Consider the following 26,169-nt stretch of genomic DNA (forward strand, 5'->3'; position numbering starts at 1 on the left):
TGGTACAAGGAAGAGGGGGCACAGATTTAAGGTTTTGGTCATGGGATTCAGGTGAAATGTGAGGAAGAACTGTCTATCCAGAGCTCTGCATAATTGCGATATAATGGGCAGGATTTCCTGGTCCTTCCTGCTGGCAGGATCATCTGGTCCTGCCGATGGGGCGACTCCCTACCACGGGTTCCACAGTGGAAGAGTGCAAACAATGGGAAACCCCCATTGACAACAGCAGGATCAGGATATCCCACTGCTGGCCAATGGCAAGACTGGATTATCCCACTGCTGGCCAATGGCAAGATTGGATTATCCCACCACTGGCCAATGGCAGGACCGGAATATCCCACTGCTAGCTAATGGCCGGCCACCTCCACAATGCATGCTGTTTCCCGCCCATAGTTTACTTCTTTGTATTCCGACTTCTTTGAAATTAAGGCTCACATTTCACAAACCGTTTTAATTATATTAGAACAAAGAACAAAGAAAATTACAGCACAGGAACAGGCCCTTCGGCCCTCCAAGCCTGCACCAACCATGCTGCCCGACTGAATTAAAACCCCCTACCCTTCCGGGGACCGTATCCCTCTATTTCCATCCTATTCATATATTTGTCAAGACGCCCCTTAAAAGTCACTATTGTATCTGCTTCCACTACCTCTCCCGGCAACAAGTTCCAGGCACCCACCACTCTCACTGTATAAAACTTGCCTCATACATCTCGTTTAAACCTTGCCCCTCGCACCTTAAACCTGTGCCCCGTGGTAATTGACTCTTCCACCGTAGGAAAAAGCTTCTGACTATCCACTCTGTCCATGCCCCTCATAATCTTGTAGACTTCTATCAAGTCTCCCCTCAACCTCCGCCGTTCCAGTGAGAACAAATCAAGTTGCTCCAACCTCTCCTCATAGCTAATGCCCTCCATACCAGGCAACATCCTGGTAAATCTTTTTTGCACCCTCTCTAAAGCCTCCACATCCTTCTCGTAGTGTGGCGACCAGAATTGAACAATATATTCCAAGTGCGGCCTAACTAAAGTTCTATAAAGCTGCAACATGACTTGCCAATTTTTAAACTCAATACCCCAGCCGATGTAGGCAAGCATGCCGTATGCCTTCTTGACTACCTTCTCCACCTGTGTTGCCACTTTCAGTGATCTGTGTACCTGTGCACCCAGATCCCTCTGCCTCTCAATACACTTAAGGGTTCTACCATTTACTGTGTATTTCCCATCCGTATTAGACCTTCCAAAATGCATTACCTCACATTTGTCCGGATTAAACTCCATCTGCCATCTCTCCACTCAAGTCTCCAACTGATCTATATCCTGTTGTATCCTCTGATAGTCCTCATCACTATCTGCAATTCCACCAACCTTTGTGTCATCCGCAAACTTACTAATCAAACTAGTTACATTTTCCTCCAAATAATTTATTTATATTACAAACAGCAAAGGTCGCAGCACTGATCCCTGAGGAATACCACTCGTCATGATGTGGAGATGCCGGCGTTGGACTGGGGTAAACACAGTAAGAGTTTTAACAACACCAGGTTAAGGTTCGGAGCAGCGCTCCGAAAGCTAATGGCATTTGCTACCAAATAAACCTGTTGGACTTTAACCTGGTGTTGTTAAAACTCTTACTGTGAATACCACTAGTCAGAGCCCTCTATTCAGAAATGCACCCTTCCACTGATACCCTCTGTCTTCAAGACCGAGCCAGTTCTGTATCCATCTTGACAGGTCACCTCTAATCCCGTGTTACTTCTGTACAAGTCTGCCATGAGGGACCTTGTCAAAGGCCTTACTGAAGTCCATGTAGACAATGTCCACTGCCCAACCCTCATCTTCGTCACTTACTCGAAAAACTCGATCAAGTTAGTGAGACACGACCTCCCCTTCACAAGACCATGTTGCCTCTCACTAACACATCCTTAGGAACAGCCATTAATACCAATATAGAGACCCAATTCTTATTTCCATATTTTAATTATATTTTGTACCCATGCACAACAGCGTCTACTCATTTCCATCCTTCCTCTCTCTGCTCCTCCACAATTCCCAGCTTCTCACCATTTGGTAAATATTGTTTTTTTAAGTTAAAATTGGATGGTACCAGAATTTCCCAGAAAGAGCTCCATCTGCCAGTTCTGTCCAATCACTGAGTCAGTCAGTTTGCAGCTTTCTGCTCCCATCTACATCATTGACTGTCTCACTGAACTTGTCTTCAGCGAGTGTGGCTATACTGAGAATCCATGCCTCTGCCGCCACTTCCCAACATTCAGCAACAACCTGACCAGGTTCACCTAGTTATTAAAGCAACACCGCTAGAAATGCCCACATTAAAATGGGTGGGGATAATCAACAGGTGGAACCTGACTCAGGGATCTCGGTAAAGTTGTTTTTAATCTCTACACACACAGTGATTAATACAATTGGCATGTTCCTTAATGTGATAGTGATGACGGCCGCACACAAAGAGCCTCAAGCACTCTGACAAGGGTAAACACACAGGCGTGGGGCAGCGATGCTAAGCATTGAGGTAGAGTTACTTATAATTTGCTGGTCCTGCAAAGGAAGGTTACCTGGAATGTAACAAAACGCAACCCAACTGGACTTACCTGTAACATTAGCCAGTTTGACAGGTGCTTCTAGCTTTGAGGTTATTAACTCACCTCTGTCATTACAGAGGGTGTGGCTGGGGAGGGGTAAGGTGTGGCTGGGGGGGGAGGGCGGACGGTGGTCATTGATAGAAGCAACTGAAAACTGGTTGCTGACAACAATAATTCACTTAGTTCCTTTATTCCATAGTATGGGATAGTAGAACATGGAAGGGAATCATAGAATTATAGAACTGAAGGCCATTCGGTCTGTCATGTCTATGCCAGCTCTTTGTAAAAGCTCCTCAGTTAGACCTAGTCGCTTGCCTTTTCTCCATAGCCCTGTAAATTAATACACAAGCTAAATTCAATGTTCTGGGGAGAGTCGTACAGTAGGTATGTCATTATTCTAGAAATCCTGATACCACATAGCATTACACGGGTATATGGCAGATAAACAGGCCATTTGGTCTAGCCAGTCCATGCTGGCATTTATCTTCCACTTAAGCTGACTTTCATCTTTCTCATCTAAATCTATCATCATGACCATCTATTTACTTTGCCCTCATACACTTGTTTTTTTCTTAAATGCATCTATGATATTCACTTCAACCCTCTCCCTGCGTTCATGAGTTCCACATCCTCACTACTCTCTGTGGAAAGAAGTTTCTCCCGAATTCCCGACTGGATTTCTTGGTGACTATCTTATACTGATGGTTTCGAACTCTGCACTTCCCCACAAGAGGAAAGATTCTATCGATGCTGTGTCCATTCTATAAAAACCTTTCATGATTTAAACACCTCTATTATGTCACCCCAGTCTCTTTTTTTCCCAAGAGAAAAGAGAGCCAGACTGTGTTACGATCCCAGTTGGCGTTATAACTGGAGGGAAGACCCCAGAATGGAACCGTGGCTCAAAATACCATAACCTTTACTTTTTTTAATAAAATGAGGAGAAACAGTCACTGGACCGCTAATTAGTTTTAACACTGAGTAAAACACATTTATTAAACATGAAACAATTGGATAATAATACAATATTCCTTTACTCCCTCCTCTATCTTAACAATTACATACGGGTTTTAACATTAAAACGGATTACAAAGTACAGCTTAAGCTACAATGGTTTCATTGATTCATCAAGTCCCTTCTAAGCACACAGTATGACTGTGGTCAAATACACTCTCCACTCTGAACCCAAGTTAGTGTCTGTGGATTTCTCCTCATAATCCCCCCAGATGATTATCACATGAATGTTTCCGAAATCGACTCCCAAAAACACGCTGAAAATCTTCCCTCATAATAATAATGCTTTCCCTGAGCGGTTAGCATTCCGAAATCCAGTCCATATTTTCCTAATGACTTTTTTGTACAGAGCTTCCCTTCCACTTCTACTACCAAATCCCAACCAGGGGTTTATACCAACTTTTTTTAGGATTTCTTTGCCTTAAAGGCTTTCAACAAACTCCAAGATCCAGCCACCGATTTGCACAATTATTTCAAATAATGTCTCCCAAACTACAGTAATTTCTCTCAAATCTTAGTACCTCTATTAAATTAAACCCACTTAAAACTACAGTCTGCCAATACAAATATAAATCCCTTAAAGCTAGCTTTGTTTTCCTAACAATTGTCAATCCTTTCCTGATGTGCATATCCGCGTATTTCTGGTATTATCCTTGTAAATCTTCTCTGCACCCTCTACAGTGTCTCTATATTTGCGTTTGTACATAGTGACCAGCACTACAGCAATATTACAAGTGTGGTCGAACCAAGGTTTGATACAAGCTTAGCATAACCTTCTAATTTTAATCCTGTCCCTCGAGAAATAAACCCACTGGCTTGATTTGATTTTTTATTATCTTGTTAAGCTGTGGAGTAACTTTTAGTGATTGACATATTTGTACTCTGAGATTTCTTTGTTCTTCTACTCCACCCAGAATTGAACATTCTAATTCAAAAGTTACCTCCCTACTCTTCCTACCTCACATTTATCTGTGTTGAATTTAACTTGTCAATGATTTTCCCAATCCAGGGGTTTATTAATATCCTCTGTAGTTTGGTGCAGTCATGTGAACATGCAAATTAGGAGCAGAAGTAGCCCCTAATTTTTTAAACAATGGTCCCTAAAATTCTGGACTCACTCATAAGAGGAACCACTGTTTCCAGTCCACCTTGTCAAGACCATTCAGGATCTTATATAGTTCAATCACCTCTCACTCTTTTCCAGTGCAAATAAGCCCAGTCTGTCCAACCTTGCCTCAGAGGTCAACCTGTTCATTCCAGATATCGATCTCTGAGCCATCTCCAACGCATTTACATCCTTCCTTAAACAAGGGACCAAAACTGCACACAGTATTCAAGATTTGGTCTCACCAATGCATAACTGAAGCATATCATCCTTACTTTTCTGTTCAGTTCCTTTCATGATAAAGTATGTAGTCCATTAGCTTTCTTAATCGCTTGCTGTACCTGCGTGCTAACTTTTTGTGACTCATGCACTAGAACACTTAGATTCCTTCACACCTCAGAATTCTGTAGCCACCCTCCTTTTAAGTAATGTTCTGCCTTTTTAATCTTTCAGCCACAGTGAACAGCTTCACATTTTCCCAAATTATACTCAATCTGCCAGATCTTTGCTCACTCACTCAACCTACCTATATCCATCTGCAACTTCCTTATGTACACTTCACAATATACTTTCCTAACTACCTTTGTGTTACCTGCAAGTTGAGCGACCATGCCTTCGCTCTCCTCATCTTAGTATTGATACATCTGCAATTTGGTGTGATATGCAAATTTTGAAATTGTATTTTTGATTCCAAAGTGCAAATCGTTAAATTGTGAACAGCAACGGTCCCGGCACTGATCCTTGTGGAACACCACTTCCCATCCACTGGATAACTACCCTTTATTCCCATTCTCTGATTCCTCTGGCTCCTTGAAACCAGGTAACAATCCATGCTGCCACTTGTCCCCTGACTCTACATTTTCTGAGTGTACTCATTACTCTATTATGGAACACCTTATCAAAGGTCATTTGAAAATCTAAATGAATTATATCTAATGCATCATCATTGTCTAGTCTCTGTACCTCCTCAAAAAATTCAATGAGGATGGTCAAGCAATATGTTTCCTTTTGAAACCCATGCTGACTCTTTGTTGCTTGATTTCTAATTTCCAGCTCTCTCCTTTAGTTGGGATTCCATTATTTTTGCTACCACTGATTTTTGATTTGATTTATTATTGTCACATGTATTGGTATACAGTAAAAAATATTGTTTCTTGCGTGCTATACAGACAATGCATACTGTTCATAGAGAAGGAAAGGAGAGAATGTAGAATTTAATGTTACAGTCAGAGCTAGGGTGTAGAGAAAGATCAACTTAATGCAAGGTAAGTCCATTCAAAAGTCTGATGATATATTGATGTTAAACGGACTGGTCTAGAATTCCCTGGACCCATGTTCTGTTCCCCTTCTTCAATATAGGAATTACCTGAGGTATCTGCCAGTCCACTGGCACTACACCATTTTCCAACAATTTATTACTTGGCACTAGTAAAGGCTAGGCTATTTCTTCCGGAGATTGTAGCAAAATAAGTGGATACAATCCTTCTGGAGCACGATTTTTATACTTTTGAACTCAACCAGTTTGTTCAATACACCTATGTGCTTTATTTTAACTTTAAAAAGTTTATTTATTAGTCACAAGTAAGGCTTACATTAACACTGCAATGTAGTTACTGTGAAATTCCCCCAGTCACCACAGTTCAGTGCCTGTTTGGGTCAATGCACCCTAACCAGCACATCCTTCAGATTGTGGGAGGAAACCAGAGCCCCAGAGAAAACCCACGCAGACACGGGAGAACGTGCAGACTCCACACAGACAGTGACCCAAGCCGGGAATTGAACTCGGTCCCTGGTGCTATGAGTGATTTGAACAAATGACTGGCTGGGCAGGACTCTCAGTTCATTTGCTGATTCCACTGCTCACCCACATTCAGTTCTTTCATATACATTGGCATTTGAATTCTTTTACTTTTTGATTGGTAATGGGTCCTATGAAGTACCTCGGGGTGTTTTACTGTGTTAAAGGCACTACATAAATGTAACTGGCTACCGCCACACTAGCATTGCCCTCCCCGAGCTGGTACTTGATATATTCCCCACTCGCACACACTGCCTTTCCATCAATCAATGATAACAGAGAGATAGAAGCCCCGTTCAGGGATAACCAGTGAGAATATAAATGAAGCAGAAAGGATACTGCCAAAACTATTCTGTAACATCTACCCTAAGAAAACAGAGTGAGGGACAGGAAGAGGTTAATTACAATCAATTAGCCACAGTTGCAGCAATCACATTCATGCACTGTTGCCCTCTTTTTAGGTCAAACCAAATAAACAAACTCAGATTAAATCAGGACAAAGTAAAGGGGGCAGCTCCCCAAAAAGGAGGGGGAACAGCCCGAACAGAAATCAAAGTACAAAGGAAACTTAAAAACATCAAATTAAAATGTGATTATTAGGGTCAATAATGCACCCCAACCCCTGCGGTGCCCAGCAGGCGCGGAAGGCGTCAACCGCGCCCGTGGACACCGCATGCTCCCTCTCCAGGGACACCTGGCCGCGGACGTAGCCGCGGTATCATGCACTGTTGCTCAGTGCCCCACATTACAACTCCCACTAGCCAGAAAGCAATTCAAGACATCGTGAACTTGTGAAAAGCACATCAAAAATGTAAGATATTTCTTCCTTTTTATAATTCTCAGTTTAGGCTTCGTTCCATCCTAAATTAACAATAATTATTTTACCCAGTATCAAAACTGAATGGGAAAATATTACTGGACCTAACCCTATGCTGTACCTGTCCTGGGAGTGTTTGATGGGGACAGTATAGAGGGAGATTACTCTGTATCTAACCCCGTGCTGTACCTGTCCTGGGAGTGTTTGATGGGAACAGTGCAGAGGGAGCTTTACTCTGTATCTAACCCCGTGCTGTACCTGTCCTGGGAGTGTTTGATGGGAACAGTGTAGAGGGAGCTTTACTCTGTATCTAACCCCGTGCTGTCCCTGTCCTGGGAGTGTTTGATGGGGGACAGTGTAGAGGGAGCTTTACTCTGTATCTAACCGGGGGTGTACCTGTCCTGGGAGTGTTTGATGGGGACAGTATAGAGGGAGATTACTCTGTATCTAACCCCGTGCTGTCTCTGTCCTGGGAGTGTTTGATGGGGACAGTGTAGAGGGAGCTTTACTCTATATCTAACCCTGTGCTGTACCTGGGCTGGGAGCATTTGATGGGGGACAGTGTAGAAGGAGCTTTACTCTATATCTAACCCCATGCTGTACCTGCCCTGGGAGTGTTTGATGGGGGACAATGTAGAGGGAGCTTTACGCTGTATCTAACCCTTTGCTGTACCTGTCCTAGGAGTGTTTGACGGGGGACAGTGTGGAGGGAGCTTTACTCTGTATCTAACCCCGTGCTGTACCTATGTTGGGAGTGTTTGATGGACAGTGTAGAGGGAGCTTTACTCTGTATCTAACCCCGTACTAGAACATAAGAACATAAGAAATAGGAGCAGGAGTAGGCCATCTAGCCCCTCGAGCCTGCCCCGCCATTCAATAAGATCATGGCTGATCTGATAGTGGTTTAGTTCCACTTACCAGCCCGCTCCCCATAACCCTTAATTCCCTTATTGATCAGAAATCTATCTACCTGTGACTTAAACATATTTAACGAGGTAGCCTCCACTGCTTCAATGGGCAGAGAATTCCTGAGATTCACTACCCTCTGAGAGAAGAAGTTCCTCCTCAACTCTGTTCTAAACTGACCCCCCTTTATTTTGAGACTGTGTCCTCTAGTTCTTGTTTCCTTTCTAAGTGGAAAGAATCTCTCTGCCTCTACCCTGTCTAGCCCCTTCATTATCTTATATGTATGTCTCTATAAGATCTCCCCTCAGCCTTCTAAACTCCAACGAGTACAGGCCCAATCTACTCAATCTCTCCTCATAAGCTAACCCCCTCATCCCCGGTATCAACCTGGTGAACCTTCTCTGTACTCCCTCCAAGGCCAATATATCCTTTTGCAAATAAGGGGACCAAAACTGCACACAGTACTCCAGTTGCGGTCTCACCAGTACCTTGTACAATTGCAGCAAGACCTCCCTGCTTTTATACTCCATCCCCTTCGCGATAAAGGCCAACATTCCATTTGCCTTCTTGATCACCTGCTGCACCTGCAAACTGAGTTTTTGTGATTCATGCACAAGGACCCCCAGGTCCCTCTGCACAGTAGCATGTTGTAATTTTTCACCATTTAAATAATAGTCCATTTTACTATTATTCCTTCCAAAGTGGATAACCTCACACTTGTCAACGTTATACTCCATCTGCCAGATCCTCGCCCACTCACTTAGCCTATCCAAATCTCTCTGCAGACTTTCCGCATCCTCCACGCAATTCGCTTTCCCACTCATCTTTGTGTCATCCGCAAACTTTGTTACCCTACACTCGGTCCCCTCCTCCAGATCGTCTATGTATATGGTAAACAGTTGAGGCCCCAGCACCAATCCCTGCGGCACGCCACTGGTCACCAACTGCCAACCAGAAAAGCACCCATTTATTCCAACTCTCTGCTTCCTGTTAGATAGCCAATCCTCAATTCACACTAACACTTTACCCCCAACTCTGTGTGCCCCAATCTTCTGCAGCAACCTTTTGTGAGGCACCTTATCGAACGCCTTCTGGAAATCCAAAAACACCACATCCACCGGTTCCCCTCTGTCAACTACACTCGTTAGATCTTCATAAAAATCCAGTAAATTCGTCAAACACGACTTTCCCTTCATGAATCCATGCTGCGTCTGCCTGATCGAACCATTTTTTTTCCAGGTGTCCTGCTATTTCTTCTTTAATGATGGATTCCAGCAATTTCCCAACTACGGAACTGTACCTGTCCTGGGAGTGTTTGATGGGGACAGTGTAGACGGAGCTTTGCTCTGTATATAACCTCGTGCTGTACCTGTCCTGGGAGTGTTTGATGGGGACAGTGTAGAGGGAGCTTTGCTCTGTATATAACCTCGTGCTGTACCTGTCCAGGGAGTGTTTGATGGGGACAGTGTAGTGGGAGTTTTACTCTGTACCTAACCCCGTGCTGTACCTGTCCTGGGAGTGTTTGATGGGGACAGTGTAGAGGGAGCTTTGCTCTGTATATAACCTCGTGCTGTACCTGTCCTGGGAGTGTTTGATGGGGACAGTGTAGAGGGAGCTTTACTCTGTATCTAACCCCGTGCTGTACCTGTCCTGGGAGTGTTCGATGGGACAGTGCAGAGGGAGCTTTATTCTGGATCTAACACTGTGCTGTAGCTGTCACTGAGTCATAGAGTCAAAGAGGTTTACAGCATGGAAACAGGCCCTTCGGCCCAACATGTCCATGCCACCCCTTTTCTTTAAACCTCGAAGCTAGTCCCAATTGCCCGCATTTGGCCCATATCCCTCTATACCCACCTTACCCATGTAACTCTCTAAGTGCTTTTTAAAAGACAAAATTGTACCCGCCTCTACTACTACCTCTGGCAGCTTGTTCCAGACACTCACCGCCCTCTGTGTGAAAACATTGCCCCTCTGGACATTTTTGGATCTCTCCCCTCTTATCTTAAACCTATGCCCTCTAGTTTTAGACTCCCCTACCTTTGGGAAAAGATATTGACTATCTATGCCCCTCATTATTTTACAGACCTCTATAAGAACATAAGAACGAAGAGGGGGAGTAGGTCATCTGGCCCCTCGAGCCTGCTCCGCCATTCAATAAGATCATGGCTGATCTTTTTGTGGACTCAGCTCCACTTACCCGCCCGCTCACCATAACCCTTAATTCCTTTACTGTTCAAAAATCTATCTATCCTTCCCTTAAAAACATTCAATGAGGTAGCCTCAACTGCTTCACTGGGCAGGGAATTCCACAGATTCACAACCCTTTGTGTGAAGAAGTTCCTCCTCAACTCAGTCCTAAATCTGCTTCCCCTTATTTTGAGGCTATGCCCCCGAGTTCCAGTTTCACCCGCCAGTGGAAACAACTTCCCTGCTTCTATCTTATCTATTCCCTTCATAATCTCCCCTCATTCTTCTGAATTCCAAAGAGTATAGCCCCAGTCTACTCAGTCTCTCCTCATAAGCCAACCCCCTCAACTCCAGAATCAACCTAGTGAATCTCCTCTGCACCCCCTCCAGTGCCAGTATATCCTTTCTCAAGTAAGGAGATCAAAACTGTACACAGTACTCCAGGTGTGGCCTCACCAGCACCTTATACAGCTGCAATATAATCTCACTGTTTTTAAACTCCATCCCTCTAGCAATGAAGGACAAAATTCCATTTGCCTTTTTAATTACCTGCTGCACCTGCAAACCAACTCCTTGAGATTCCTGTACAAGGACACCCAGGTCCCTCTGCACAGCAGCATGCTGCAATTTTTTACCATTTAAATAATAGTCCATTTTGCTGTTATTCTTACCAAAATGGATGACCTCACATTTACCAACATTGTACTCCATCTGCCTCACCTACTCATTTAGATTATCTATATCCCTTTGCAGACTTTCAGCGTCCTCTCACACTTTTCTCTTCCACCCATCTTAGTGTCATCTGTGAATTTTGACACACTACACTTGGTCCCCAATTCCAAATCATCTATGTCAATCGTAAACAATTGTGGTCCCAACACCGATCCCTGAGGCACACCACTAGTCACTGATCGCCAACCAGAAAAACACCCATTTACCCCCACTCTGTGCTTTCTGTTAGTTAACCAATCCTCTATCCATGCTATTATATTACCTGTAACACTGTGCACCTTTATCTTATGTAGCAGTCTTTGGTGCGGCACCTTGTCAAATGCCTTCTGGAAATCCAGATACACCACATCCACAGGTTCCCCATTGTCCACTGCACATGTAATGTTCTCAAAGAATTCCACCAAATTAGTCAAACATGACCTTCCCTTCATAAACCCATGCTGCATCTTACCAATGGGACAATTTATATCCAGATGTCTCGCTATTTGTTCCTTGATGATAGATTTAAGCATTTTCCCTACTACAGAAGTTAAGCTAACCGGCCTATAGTTACCTGCCTTTTGTCTACCTCCTTTTTTAAACAGTGGCATCACATTTGCTGTTTTCCAATCTGCGGGAACCACCCCAGAGTCCAGCGAATTTTGGTAAAGTACCACTAGTGCATTTGCTATTTCTCCCGCCATCTCTTTTAGTACCCTGGGATGCATTCCATCAGGACCAGGAGACTTGTCTACCTTTAGCCCCATTAACTTGCCCAACACTACCTCTTTCGTGATAATGATTGTTTCTAGGTTCTCACCTGCCATAGCCTTCCTGTCATCAATTTTTGGCATGTTATTTGTGTCTTCCACTGTGAAGACCGACACAAAATACCTGTTCAATGCCTCAGCCATTTTCTCATTTCCAGTTATTACATCCCCTTTCTCATCCTCTAAAGGACCAATGTTTACTTTCGCCACTCTTTTTTGTTTTATATATTTGTAGAAACTTTTGCTCTCTGTTTTTATATTCTGAGCTAATTTACTCTCATAATCCATCTTACCTTTCTTTATAGCTTTTTTCGTGGCTTTCTGCTGACCTTTAAAGATTTCCCAATCCTCTAGTTTCCCACTAATCTTTGCCACATTTTATGCATTTTCTTTCAATTTGATCCCTCCTTTATTTCCTTAGATATCCATGGCTGATTATCTCTTTTTCTACAGTCCTTCCTTATCACTGTATATACTTTTGCTGAGCACTGTGAAAGATCGCTTTGAAAGTCCTCCACTGTTCCTCAATTGTCCCACCATAAAGTTTTTGCTCCCAGTCTACCTTAGCCAATTCCTCCCTCATCCCATTGCAGTCTCCTTTGTTTAAGCACAAGACACTGGTATTGGATTTCACCTTCTCACGCTCCATCTGTATTTTAAATTCAACCATACTGTGATCGTTTCTTCCAAGAGGATCCCTAACTGCAAGATCATTAATTATTCCCGTCTCATTACACAGGACCAGATCTAAGATAGCTTGTTCCCTTGTCAGTTCCATTACATTACATAAGATCACCCCTCAGCCTCCTATGCTCCAGAGAAAAAAGTCCCAGTCTATCCAGCCTCTCCTTATAGCTCAAACCATCAAGTCCTAGTAGTATCCAAGTAAATCTTTTCTGCACTCTTTCTAGTTTAATAATATCCTCCCTGTAATAGGGTGACCAGAACTGTACACAGAATTCCAAGTGTGGCCTTACCAATGTCTTGTACAACTTCAACAAGATGTCCCAACTCCTGTATTCAATGTTCTGACCAATAAAACGAAGCATGCTGAATGCCTTCTTCACCACTCTGTCCACCTGTGACTCCACTTTCAAGGAGCTATGAACCTGTACCCCTCGATCTCTTTGCTCTGTAACTCTCCCCAACGCCCTACCATTAACTGAGCAAGTCCTGCCCTGGTTCAATCTACCAAAATGCATCACCTCTCATTTATTTAAATTAAACTTCATCTGCCATTCGTCAGCCCACTGGTCCAATTGATCAAGATCACGTTGCAATCCCAGATAACCTTCTTCACTGTCCATTATGCCATCAATCTTGGTGTCATATGCAAACTTACTAACCATGCCTTCTGAATTCTCATCCAAATCATTAATATAAATGACAAAATAACAGTGGACCCAGGACATTGTGGAAGGCGAGGGAGGAAATTGCAGGTCTCCTAGCAGAGATATTTGAATCATCGATTGTCACGGGTGAGGTGTCTGAAGATTGGAGGGTGGCAAATGTTGTGCCTTTGTTTAAAAAGGGCTGCAGGGAAAAGCCTGGGAGCTACAGGCCAGTGAGCCTGAGGCACACCGCTGGTCACAGGCCTCCAGTTTGAAAAACAACTCTCTTCAACCACCCTCTGGCTTCTGTCATCAAGCCAATTTTGTATCCATTTAGCTACTTCACCCTGGATCCTGTGAGATTTAACTTTATGCAACAATCTACCATGCGGTACCTTGTCAAAGGCTTTGCTAAAGTCCATGTAGACAACATCAACTGCACTGCCCTCATCACCTTCTTGATTACCCCTTCAAAAAACTCAATCAAAATTTGTGAGACATGATTTTCCACTCACAAAGCCATGCTGATTGTCCCTAATCAGTCCTTGCGTCTCTAAATGCCTGTAGATCCTGTCTCTCAAAATACCTTCCAACAACTTACCCACCACAGATGTGAGGCTCATCAGCCCGTAGTTCCCAGGCTTTTTCCTTCAGCCCCTTATAAACAAAGGCACAACATTTTCCACCCTCCAATCTTCAGGCACCTCACCCGTGACTATCGATGATTCAAATATCTCTGCTAGGGGACCTGCAATTTCCTCCCTAGCCTCCCACAATGTCCTGGGATACACTTCATTAGGTAATGGGGATTTATCTATCTTAATGTGCTTTAAGACTTCCAGCAGCTCCTTCTCTGTAATATGTACACTCCTCAAGACATCACTATTTATTTCCCCAAGTTCCCTAACATCTATGCTTTTCTCAACATTAAATACTGATGAGAAATATTAATTTAGGATCTCACCCATCTCTTGTGGATCCGCAAATAGATGACCTTGTTGATCCTTAAAAGGCCCTACTCTCTCCCTTGTTACTCTTTTGACCTTTGTGTATTTGTAGAAGGTCTTTGGATTCTCCTTTGCCTTGTCGAGGGAGTGTTTAATGGGGACAATGTAGAGGGAGCTTTATTCTCTACCTAACATTGTGCTTTACCTGTCCTGGGAGTGTTTGATGGGGATAGTGTGGTGGGAGCTGTACTCTGTATCTAACCCCGTGCTGTACCTGTCCTGGGAGTGTTTGATGGGGGACAGTGTAGAGGGAGCTTTACTCTGTATCTAACCCCGTGCTGTACCTGTCCTGGGAGTGTTTGATGGGGATAGTGTAGAGGGAGCTTTACTCTGTATCTAACCCCGTGCTGTACCTGTCCTGGGAGTGTTTGATGGGGGACAGTGTAGAGGGAGCTTTACTCTGTATCTAACCCCGTGCTGTATCTGTCCTGGGAGTGTTTGATGGGGACAGTGTAGAGGGAGCTTTACTCTGTATCTCACCCCGTGCTGTACCTGTCCTGGGAGTGTTTGATGAGATAGCATACATCCTTCATTAGAACAGTGATTATACTTCAAAATGACTTAATTGACTGAAAAGTGTTTATGGATCTCCTGAGGTCATGAAAGACGCTATAGAAATGCAAGTCATTGCTTTCCATGTCTAATTGTCCCATCATGCTGAGCACAAAGTAATGTTTCAAAAATCCATGTAAGTGAACAAGAGGTTGAATAAATCATGGGGTTGTCAGTGAGTGGAGCCTCTGTTAGTGAGTGAAGCCTCTGTCAGTGAGTGAAGCCTCTGTCAGTGAGTGAAGCCTCTGTCAGTGAGTGAAGCCTCTGTCAGTGAGTGGAGCCTCTGTCAGTGAGTGGAGCCTCTGGCAGTGAGTGAAGCCTCTGGCAGTGAGTGAAGCCTCTGGCAGTGAGTGGAGCCTCTGTCAGTGAGTGAAGCCTCTGTCAGTGAGTGGAGCCTCTGTCAGTGAGTGAAGCCTCTGTCAGTGAGTGGAGCCTCTGTCAGTGAGTGGAGCCTCTGGCAGTAAGTGAAGCCTCTGTCAGTGAGTGAAGCCTCTGTCAGTGAGTGAAGCCTCTGTCAGTGAGTGGAGCCTCTGTCAGTGAGTGAAGCCTCTGTCAGTGAGTGGAGCCTCTGTCAGTGAGTGGAGCCTCTGGCAGTAAGTGGAGCCTCTGTCAGTGAGTGAAGCCTCTGGCAGTGAGTGGGAATCAGGCTGCCGCATGCCAAAGATTTTCCATCCCAACCAGCTGTGTGTTTACCTCCTCTGTCTTTACTTATGTCACCATTGGCAACAGAATAAACGTGCCAGCCCACAGTGAAGGGAAGGTGCTCTTGTTCCATGCCTATACAGGTCAAACATGTTAGAGGGTGTGTTAGAGGCAACTACTGAACTTTGATTTCCAAACTCTGGACGTCAGTTTAACCCATATGGCTCTCCCTCTTTCTCTGTTATGTCAGTGTCCCTCTGTGAAGCTAAACTAGTACATTCCATCGGAATATATAAATCTTACCCAGCATACTCCCCTTCCTTCTGACCTCAAAGACCTGTGTTAACCACCCCAAGATTGTAAAGCTAACACTGTCTGGTGGGTGCTTTAAAAAACAAAAGACACAGTCATCGAAGTTTTCAATTAATTTGCAGTTGAAGCAAAGATCCCTCAATTCTGCTCCTCCCTCACCCCTATTCCTCTCTCATCCCCCCTGCTCTTTCTCTCCATTTTGTCCTTTTCATCATCCCCTCTCCCCAGTTCTGAACTCTGGGATCTACAGGCTGCCACGGAATGGATGAAGGGTGTGGCTTCAATACTTTGGAATAAGACAAGTTGCAGCGAGCTGGGACCAGTGGGAGGGGAGTATAAGTTACCAGAATCTCCATCACAGCTAGTGTAACACTCAACTAACACTTACTCTCTGAACTTCCTCACATCCTGTGACCTGCTCCTGTCCATCTCCCTGTGTAACCATCTGTAACAGGAACAAGTTCAGTAACCTGGCTTCATTCTCAATGCATTCTTTGTTCTAATTGAACAAACCTGCTTTGTTTTTTTTCCCTTCTGTGTATATGAGCTATTTTTATTTTGATCCCCGCCCATATGCTGTTCACTCGTCTCCAAGAGGTGACGTAGGACTCAGCTGCTAGGCTCCAGACTGATTGCCCATCAAATCGTTGCTGGAAAGGTGTGTTGGAAACGTTCCTCCTGTTTGTATGGAGAGAATCCCAGGCCTTTCCCCTGTCAGAACACTGGTGAGGGCCAAAATTAACCATCAGAGGACAGGGGCTCTTGCACCACATTCCTCTTGCCTCTCTCACTGCCTTCCTTATATCCCCACTGAGTGTGCCTCTCTGTGTGTGTTGTTCATGTCTGAGTGTGTGTGTGCTTGTCTGTGTCTGAGTAAGCCTGTGTGTGTGTGTATCCATGTCTGCGTGTGTGTCTGTGTGGGTGTGTGTGGGTGTGTGTGTATCCATGTCTAGAGTGTGTGTGTATTTGTGTGTGTGTGTGTGTTTGTCTGTGTCTGAGTATGTCTGTGTGTGTGTCTGTGTGTGTGTGTCTGTGTGTGTGTGTCTGTGTGTGTGTGAGTGTGTGTGAGTGTGTGTGTCTGTGTGTGTGCGTGAGTGTGTGTGTCTGTGTGTGTGTGTGTGTGTGTGTGTCTGTGTGTGTGTCTGTGTGTCTGAACAAGAACAAAGAACAATACAGCACAGGAACAGGCCCTTCGGCCCTCCAAGCCTGCGCCGCTCATGTGCCCACTAGACCATACTTTTGTATCCCTCTATTCCCAGTCTGTTCATGTGGTTATCTAGATAAGTCTTAAACGATCCCAGCGTGTCCGCCTCAATCACCTTGCTTGGCAGTGCATTCCAGGCCCCCACCACCCTCTGTGTAAAATACGTCCCCCTGACATCTGTGTTGAACCTTGCCCCCCTCACCTTGAATCCATGACCCCTTGTGTTCGTCACCTCCGACCTGGAAAAAGGCTTCCCACTGTTCACTCTTATCTATGCCCTTCATAATTTTATACACCTCTATTAGGTCGCACCTCATCCTCCATCTTTCCAGGGAGAACAACCCCAGTTTACCCAATCTCTCCTCATAGCTAAGACACTCCAGACCAGGCAACATCCTGGTAAACCTTCTCTGTACTCTCTCCAAAGCCTCCACGTCCTTCTGGTAGTGCGGTGACCAGAACTGGACGCAGTACTCCAAATGTGGCCTAACCAACATTCTATACAGCTGCAACATGAGTGTGAGTGAGTGTGTGTGTGTGTGTGTGTGAGTGAGTGTGTGAGTGAGTGTGTGAGTGCATGTGTGTGAGTGAGTGTGTGTGTGTGAATGAGTGTGTGTGTGTTAGTGTGTGCGTGTGTGTGTGTTTGAGTGTGTGTGTGTTAGTGTGTGCGTGTGTGTGTTTGAGTGTGTGTGTGTGAATGAGTGTGTGTGTGTGTTAGTGTGTGCGTGTGTGTGTGTTTGAGTGTGTGTGTGTTAGTGTGTGTGTTTGAGTGTGTGTGTGTGTGTTTGACTGTGTGTGAGTGTGTGTGTGTGTGTGTGAGTGTGTGTGTGTGTGTGAGTGAGTGTGAGTGAGTGAGTGAGTGAGTGTGTGAGTGAGTGTGTGTGAGTGAGTGTGTGAGTGTGTGTGAGTGAGTGTGTGTGAGTGTGTGTGTGTGTGTGTGAGTGAGTGTGTGTGTGTGAGTGAGTGTGTGTGTGTGTGTGTGTGAGTGAGTGTGTGTGAGTGAGTGTGTGTGTGTGTGTGTGTGAGTGAGTGTGTGAGTGAGTGTGTGTTTGACCATGGAGTTACAACAACTGACCATTGCTGTTCTCGTTGACATTGACACAAAGGGTGGGATTTTACGGCCTCGCTTGACCCGAGACCGGAAAATTCCGCCCGAGGTCAATGGGCCTTCCCAGTGTCTGCCCCTCGCCCGCTCCGATTCCCGTGGCAGACCGGGCAGTAGAATTCCAGCAAAAGGCTCAGACACACACTCATAGATGACCGCACAACCACAGACACTCACACAGACAAAGGAACAGGAACTCAGGTGAGAGTTATCAATCAAGATTCAAACACTAAATCACAGAAAGAGATATTAGGACACACAACCAAAGCTTAGTCAAAGAGGTAAGTTTTAAAATCTGAAAATGCTGGAACTACTCGGCAGGCTGCTGAAGATTACAGAGTGAGGACAGTGAGGTGTGAACACGCGGATGAGCATTTTAGAATTGAGGCGTTGCTAGGCCAGTAGTCAATGAGACTTGGCACTTTAGGACATGAAGAAACCAGCACACATGAAGACGGCCTCAACCGGGATCTTGGGTTCATGTCACACTATCTGTAACCCCCACGACTTGATGTGGAGATGCCGGCGTTGGACTGGGGTGAACACAGTAAGAGTTTTAACAACACCAGGTTAAAGTCCAACAGGTTGGACTTTAACTTGGTGTTGTTAAAACTCTTACTGTGTTTACCCCCACGACTTTCCAGGCCTTGCAAAATCTCACTAACTGTCCAGGCTGGAGACAATACACATCTCTTTAACCTGTGCTTGGCTTTCTCCCCACTCACATTGTCTGTACCTTTAAGACTTGATTACCTGTAAAAACTCGCATTCCAACCATTCTCTTGTAAATTGAGTTTGTGTCTGTATATGCCCTGTTTGTGAACACGACTCCCACTCACCTGATGAAGGAGCGAGACTCCGAAAGCTTGTGATGCCAAATAAACCTGTTGGACTTTAACCTGGTGTTGTGAGACTTCTTACTGTGCTTACCCCAGTCCAACACCGGCATCTCCACATCATGACTTGAGGACATGGGCAGCAGAGTTTTTGGTGGGCTGAGGTTTAAAGAGTTTGGAAGATAGGAGACCAGCCAGGGGAGCAATCATAAACGTGGCACACTACATTAAAACAGCGCCTAGATTTCAAAAGTATCTAATTGGCTTTGGTACATCCTGAGGTCATGAAATCATCCATAGAAATGTGACCAGATCTTTCTGCCTTTCACACCTTCCCAGGTTGCAAGGAATCCTGGACAATAACTAAAAGCAAGAGCTTAGCATATCTTTCTCCTTCCTAATCCAAAAGAGTTTAAAATCAATTAGAGCCGGCCTGGGTTGAAACATGGGTTTTGCAGCTCTGTCCAGCATTGTAAGCAAGTGTGCAAACACACAAGAACACAAGAATTAGGAGCAGGAGTAGGCCACTTGGTCTCTCAAGCCTGCTCAGCCATGCAACAAGATTAGAGCTGATCTGATTGGATATAAAAGGTAGGGGGTTTTAGTTCAGTGAGTTAGTTTTAGTTCAGTTAGTTCGGGCAGCATGGTTGGTGCAGGCTTGGAGGGCCAAAGGGCCTGTTCTTTGTTCTTTGATTGTGGCCTTAACTCCATTTTCCTGCCTACTGCCAATAACCCTGGACTCCTTTCTCGATCAAAAATCTATCAAACTCAGCCTTCGGACATACTCAATGACCCACCCTGGGTGCGCCTGTCGTTCGTTTCACCTCACAGGCTTTTTCCTTGTCCAGAGTATATTTAGATATTGTTTTCACCTCAAGCCATGGATGCAAATAGGAGCAATTTTCATAAGATAAAAACTAAAGCAAGCAGCTCCAAACGAGAAGAGGCAAACAATGTGAGCAGCAAGTCACCGATGAATGAGCTAACAGCCAATGGGGAGCTGGTTTTATCGCACCTTTAGTGTTCTTTCCAATCAGTGGGAAGGTGAAGGAATAAAGTGGATATAAAGCAGGTGGTCCATTCCCTATTAGCTGCTTCCTGCTTGCCCGGCCCCACCCAGTTAATTTTGCCACCTTATTTCCTTCACCACCACAGTTTGCCATCAATCACCAGATTCACCACAGCAAATCCGAAATCTTCCTTCAGAAATTCCTACACATGAAGAGGGAAAGGATTTTGCCCTCTTTCTGCCCACCCTCCTCACTCCCCCTGCCTCCCTCATTGCATCTTCTCTCTCCACCCTCCTCCCCTCTTGTTCCACAACCTACCCTCCCCTCTCCTCCAGACTCCATGGCAAATGCATCATTAAAATAGGATGGTGGTCCCTCCTAGAGTGAATGGCTGTGATTGCTGGGCACAGTTTACAGACAATGGGATTTGGTTATGTTAAAACAGGCATCAGCGATCTGTTGATTCACCAACACTTTAGACAATCTTACACCTTGGCCCCCCCTCCCCTCCCCTCACCCAGAGTCTCTTACCTTGCAACACGCCCTTCACACTGTCGATGTCCACCCCTTCCTCTGTCTCCACAGCTTCTGTATCACCTGCAGGCAGCATCGTTCCCGCTCTCTGGTCCTGGGGATGACACAGCCTGATGTGAGTAAACGTTATCAATGGCGCAGAGAGAAAAAACTAAAATGACAGGCCTTTTAAAACAAAATGGGGTTGCTTTGGAATTCCACTCCTGCTTCCTGCCAGGAGTGAAACCGTCGGCGTTTAGTTTCTGCTCCACCGCAGAACTGTGCCGAGTTGAAGGAAAGTGCACCAACACCAGCCCTGACAAGGCGGGCTCCACCCGAAGGAAATATCTGAATTGATTTTTTTGGTGTAGCACTATTGTGTCTGTAAATGATCTACTCACTTGGCCCCAGTCCAGGCCAACCTAATTTACATATTCTTACACTAAACAAACTTTCACACTGTGTCAGAGAGAGCCAGCACAACCTGGACACTCTCTTTTCCTTGGGTTCGCTGATTTACAAATCAAAACTGAAAGGACTCCTGGTTTCTCTCTCTCTTTCTTTACATCTCTAGTCCGCATTGTAACCCAGCTCCTACATTGCAATTGCTCAACAAGAACCGTCCCGAGTTCCATGTAGTTCAATTCCTCTCAATCAGACACTCACTTGTTACAATAATGGAGTTGTTGACTAATCACAGCAATCAATCTCCATTGATGCGTCTGCAAAACATATTTCTGTGTAACCTTTCAATTTCGCTGCTGCTCGATTCAGAGACGGAGTAACTTCAGCCCTGTGCCTGAGGCTGATCTCACACAGGCTGACAATGCTCACCTCGGAATCTGACACTCACTCGGAACCCAGAGCCCATTCATTCCAGGGAAGGGCTTGGCAATGTGATTTTTTAAAATGCTGTTCCATCTCTTATTCTAGTATATAAGCAGCACAGACATGTAGAGGCAAAAACCACCTCAAATTCAAAGCAGTTCTCTGTTTTCTATCCTCCTCTCCTGAAGGTGCTGACTCTCACTGGGTACAGTGTCCCCTCCTCTCCTGAAGGTGCTGACTCTCACTGGGGTACAGGGCCTCCCTCCTCTCCTGAAGGTGCTGACTCTCACTGGGGTACGGGTCCCCCTCCTCTCCTGAAGGTGTTGACTCTCACTGGGGTACAGGGTCCCCCTCCTCTCCTGAAGATGCTGACTCTCACTGGGGTACAGGGTCCCCCTCCTCTCCTGAAGATGCTGACTCTCACTGGGGTACAGGGTCCCCCTCCTCTCCTGAAGGTGCTGACTCTCACTGGGGTACAGGGCCTCCCTCCTCTCCTGAAGATGCTGACTCTCACTGGGGTACAGGGTCCCCCTCCTCTCCTGAAGATGCTGACTCTCACTGGGGTACAGGGTCCCCCTCCTCTCCTGAAGATGCTGACTCTCACTGGGGTACAGGTCCCCTCCTCTCCTGAAGGTGCTGACTCTCACTGGGGTACAGGGACCCCCTCCTCTCCTGAAGGTGCTGACTCTCACTGGGGTACGGGTCCCCCTTCTCTCCTGAAGGTGCTGACTCTCACTGGGGTACAGGGTCCCCTCCTCTCCTGAAGATGCTGACTCTCACTGGGGTACAGGGTCCCCCTCCTCTCCTGAAGATGCTGACTCTCACTGGGGTACAGGGTCCCCCTCCTCTCCTGAAGATGCTGACTCTCACTGGGGTACAGGTCCCCTCCTCTCCTGAAGGTGCTGACTCTCACTGGGGTACAGGGACCCCCTCCTCTCCTGAAGGTGCTGACTCTCACTGGGGTACGGGTCCCCCTTCTCTCCTGAAGGTGCTGACTCTCACTGGGGTACAGGGTCCCCTCCTCTCCTGAAGGTGCTGACTCTCACTGGGGTACAGGGCCTCCCTCCTCTCCTGAAGGTGTTGACTCTCACTGGGGTACGGGTCTCCCTCCTCTCCTGAAGGTGCTGACTCTCACTGGGGTATGGGTTCCCTCCTCTCCTGAAGGTGCTGACTCTCACTGGGGCACAGGGTCCCCCTCCTCTCCTGAAGGTGCTGACTCTCACTGGGGTACAGGGTCCCCCTCCTCTCCTGAAGGTGCTGACTCTCACTGGGGTACAGGGTCCCCCTCCTCTCCTGAAGGTGCTGACTCTCACTGGGGTACAGGGTCCCACTCCTCTCCTGAAGGTGCTGACTCTCACTGGGGTACAGGGTCCCCCTCCTCTCCTGAAGGTGCTGACTCTCACCGGGGTACAGGGTCCCCTCCTCTCCTGAAGGTGCTGACTCTCACTGGGGTACAGGGTCCCCTCCTCTCCTGAAGGTGCTGACTCTCACTGGGGTACAGGGTCCCCCTCCTCTCCTGAAGGTGCTGACTCTCACCGGGGTACAGGGTCCCCCTCCTCTTCTGAAGGTGCTGACTCTCACTGGGGTACAGGGTCCCCATCTCTCCTGAAGGTGCTGATCTCACTGGGTATGGAATCCTTCTCATGATTACTGCGTTTTCCACTTCTTTCATTTCACTGTCTGAGTACAATCTTTCAGCTGCTGTTTAGAATAGCCCATAAACTATTTTTTTCTCCTGTCTAAGTTACAGTTCATATCTTTCTTTAATTAATCTCTCTTTCATTACTCTTAATATTTTTATAGAACATTTACTGTTGGCTTTGAAAACTTTTACAAGATTTTGCTTCACATTCCTTTTTGGTACTGCTTCATCCTTTTTATCTTTGTTGCTCCTTATAGCTCACCCAGTTCAGAGGACTCTGCTTTTATTTTTATAAGCTGTTTATCTTGGCACTATTTCTCAGCTCATCACTTGCCTATGGTTAATCATGTAAGTGGGACCTTTGCCTTTTAGGGGTATATACGGGGTTTTGCATTGTACCAAATACTTTGAATACTTTCCACTGTTTGTCTGTACGGTTATGGGCTGACGCTCCAGTACTGAGAGAGTGCTGCACTGTCTGTCGAATGGTTGCACTATTTTGAAGAAAACAAGCAGTGGAGTTCTCTGCAGTGTGCTGCCCAAAGTTTATCCCTTAACCAAGAGCACTAAAGCTGACCTGATGAAGGGGAAGTGCTCCAAAAGCTCGTGCTACCAAATAAACCTGTTGGACTTTAACCTGGTGTTGTGAGACTTCTTACTGTGCCCACCCCAATCCAATGCCGGCATCTCCACATCAAGAGCACTAAAAGCAGATGATCTGGTGATTATCACATTGCTGTTTCTGAGAATTTGTCTTGCATTTTCTGGAACAGCGATTACACTTCAAAACTACTTACTTGGCTGTGAAGGTCTTTGGGATGCCCTGAGATTGTGAAAGGTGTAAGTCTTTAACAGTTCAGCCCACTTTACTGTTGTCAATTTATGTCTCGCTCCTTTGATGTTTGCCTGTGTTTTATACTTGCAGTGGGCCTCTCCCGCGAAGATCTGCTTGCACCTCTGCTCCCTCCTGATATAGCAACCAAGATGTCAACTGCATTCAAACTGCCCACTAAAGCTCTAATTTGGGAGAGCAGTAAGGGAACCAGCTGTCCCAAGCTTTGACATTGGCACAGTTGAGCTTCCAGGAAATGGGGGAAAGGTCATGACAGTCCCAGGATGGACTATTCCATTCCTGTGAAGTGAATGAGCTGGGTAAAACCACACTCCTGTCCTGAGAGCAGCAAACTGGCTTGTTTAGCTGCACCACACACAATGTTTGATCCCACTCTGATGTTTATATGTCCATCATCAAATGTCACAACTATCATCTGTACCACCGAAATAACCCTGAGAACACTCCAATCAGCAGTGTCGTACCTGCCAGACAGCTGTTTGTTCCACCCCATCTCCAAGGCAAATCTCTGATATTTTTCAATCCTACTCTGTTCTGGCTGCTCTGCTTCTCCAGTTTTGGCATCTGGCACATTGTGCTTTTAATTGTCCCACTTTTGGTAGGTGTGCTGTCAGCTGCCTAGGTCCCTACCTCTGGAATTCCCTCCTGCAACCCCTCTGCCTCCCTACCTCTCTCACCTCCTTCAAGAAACTCCTCAGAATCGATTTCTTTGACCAAGTGTTTGATCATTTGTCCTGACATCGCCTTCTTTGGCTTGGTGTCAGGTATTGATTCATAATACTCGTATAGCATCTTGCAATGTTTTTGCAATGTTAAAAACACGGTACAAATTCAGATGGTCATGTATGTTATCTTTTTTTAAATTCATACATGGCATTTGGACATCACTGGCAAAGCCAGCATTTATTGTCCATCCCTAGTTGCCCCTTGAGAAGGTGGTGGTGAGCTGCCTTCTTGAACTGCTGCAGTTCCTGAGGTGTAGGTACACCCACAGTGCTATTAGGGAGGGCTTCCAGGATTTTGACCCAGCGATAATGAGGGAACAGCGATGTATTTCCAAGTCAGGATGGTGAGTGACTTGGAGGGAAGCCTCCAGGTGATGGTGTTCCCAGGTATCGGCTGTTCTTGTCTTCTAGATTGTAGTGGTCTTGGGTTTGGAAGGAGCTGCCAAAGGAGCCTTGGTCAGTTCCTGCTGTGCATCTTGTGGAGGAACACACTGTTGCCACTGTTCGCCAATTGTGGAGGGATTGAATGTTTATGGAAGGGGTAGCAATCAAGCAGGCTGCTTTGTCTTGGATGGAGTTGAGCTTCTTGAGTGTTGTTGGAGCTGCACTCTTCCAGGCAAGTGGAGAGTATTTCATTACACTCCTGACTTTTGCCTTGTAGATGATGGGCAGGCTTTGGGGAGTCAGGAGGTGAGTTACTCGCCGCAGGATTCCAAGGCTTTGACCTGCTCTGGTATTTATATGGTTAGTCCAGTTCAATTTCTGGTCAATGGTAACCCCCAGGATATTGATAATGGGGAATTTAACGATGGTAATGTCACTGAATGTCAAGCAGTGATGGCTAATCCTCTCTTATTGGAGATGGCTATTCCCTGGCACTTGTGTGGCACGGAAGATATTTGCCACTTGTCAGTCCAAGCCTGGAGATTGTCCAGGTTTTCCTGCATTTGGACATGGACTGCTTCAGTGTCTGAGGAGACGCGAATGGTGCTGAACATTGTGCAATCATCAGCGAACATCCCCATTTCTGATTTGATTTGATTTATTATTGTCACATGTATTAACATACAGTGAAAAGTATTGTTTCTTGCGCGCTATACAGACAAAACATATCGTTCATAGAGAAGGAAACGAGAGCAGAATGTAGTGTTACATCATAGCTAGGGTATAGAGAAAGATCAACTTAATGCAAGGTAAGTCCATTCAAAGGTCTGACAGCAGCAGGGAAGAAGTTGTTCTTGAATCGGTTGGTACGTGACCTCAGACTTTTGAATCTTTTTCCTGAAGGAACAAGGTGGAAGAGAAAATGTCCGGGGTGCGTGGGGTCCTTAATTATGCTGGCTGCTTTTCCCAGGCAGCGAGAAGTGTAGACAGAGTCAATGGATGGGAGGCTGGTTTGTGTGATGGATTGGGCTACATTCACGACCTTTTGTAGTTCCTTGCAGTCTTGGGCAGAGCAGGAGCCATACCAAGCTGTGATACAACCAGAAAGAATGCTTTCTATGGTGCATCTGCAAAAGTTGGTGAGAGTCGTAGCTGACATGCCAAATTTCCTTAGTCTTCTGAGAAAGTAGAGGTGTTGGTGGGCTTTCTTAACTATAATATCGGCATGGGGGGACCAGGACAGGTTGTTAGTAATCTGGACACCTAAAAACCTGAAGCTCTCGACCCTTTCTACTTCGTCCCCATTGAGGTAGACA

The 26,169-nt window shown here is 45.6% G+C and overlaps 2 protein-coding genes across 7 annotated transcripts in view; one reads left to right on the forward strand and one right to left on the reverse strand.

The window, feature by feature from the left end:
* Positions 1-23,887, reverse strand: part of LOC144507345 (nesprin-2-like) — a 316,785-nt gene extending 292,898 nt beyond the window's left edge. For all 6 annotated transcript variants that reach the window (XM_078234517.1, XM_078234521.1, XM_078234520.1 and 3 more), the window contains exons 1-2: positions 23,689-23,887; positions 20,440-20,536 (exon numbers count right to left, since the gene is read on the reverse strand). In XM_078234517.1, coding sequence (XP_078090643.1) covers positions 20,440-20,518 — 79 coding nt within the window. In that variant the 5' untranslated portion in view covers positions 20,519-20,536; positions 23,689-23,887. The remainder of the gene's footprint in view (positions 1-20,439; positions 20,537-23,688) is intronic.
* The window catches only part of gstz1 (glutathione S-transferase zeta 1), a 69,565-nt gene continuing 66,843 nt past the window's right edge, over positions 23,448-26,169 (forward strand). Inside the window, exon 1 of the mRNA XM_078234540.1 lies at positions 23,448-23,731. The gene's annotated coding sequence lies outside the window, so the exon portion shown is untranslated. The remainder of the gene's footprint in view (positions 23,732-26,169) is intronic.

This window comes from Mustelus asterias, chromosome 18, assembly GCF_964213995.1.
Source record: "Mustelus asterias chromosome 18, sMusAst1.hap1.1, whole genome shotgun sequence".
In the NCBI taxonomy this organism is placed as follows: Eukaryota; Metazoa; Chordata; class Chondrichthyes; order Carcharhiniformes; family Triakidae; genus Mustelus; species Mustelus asterias.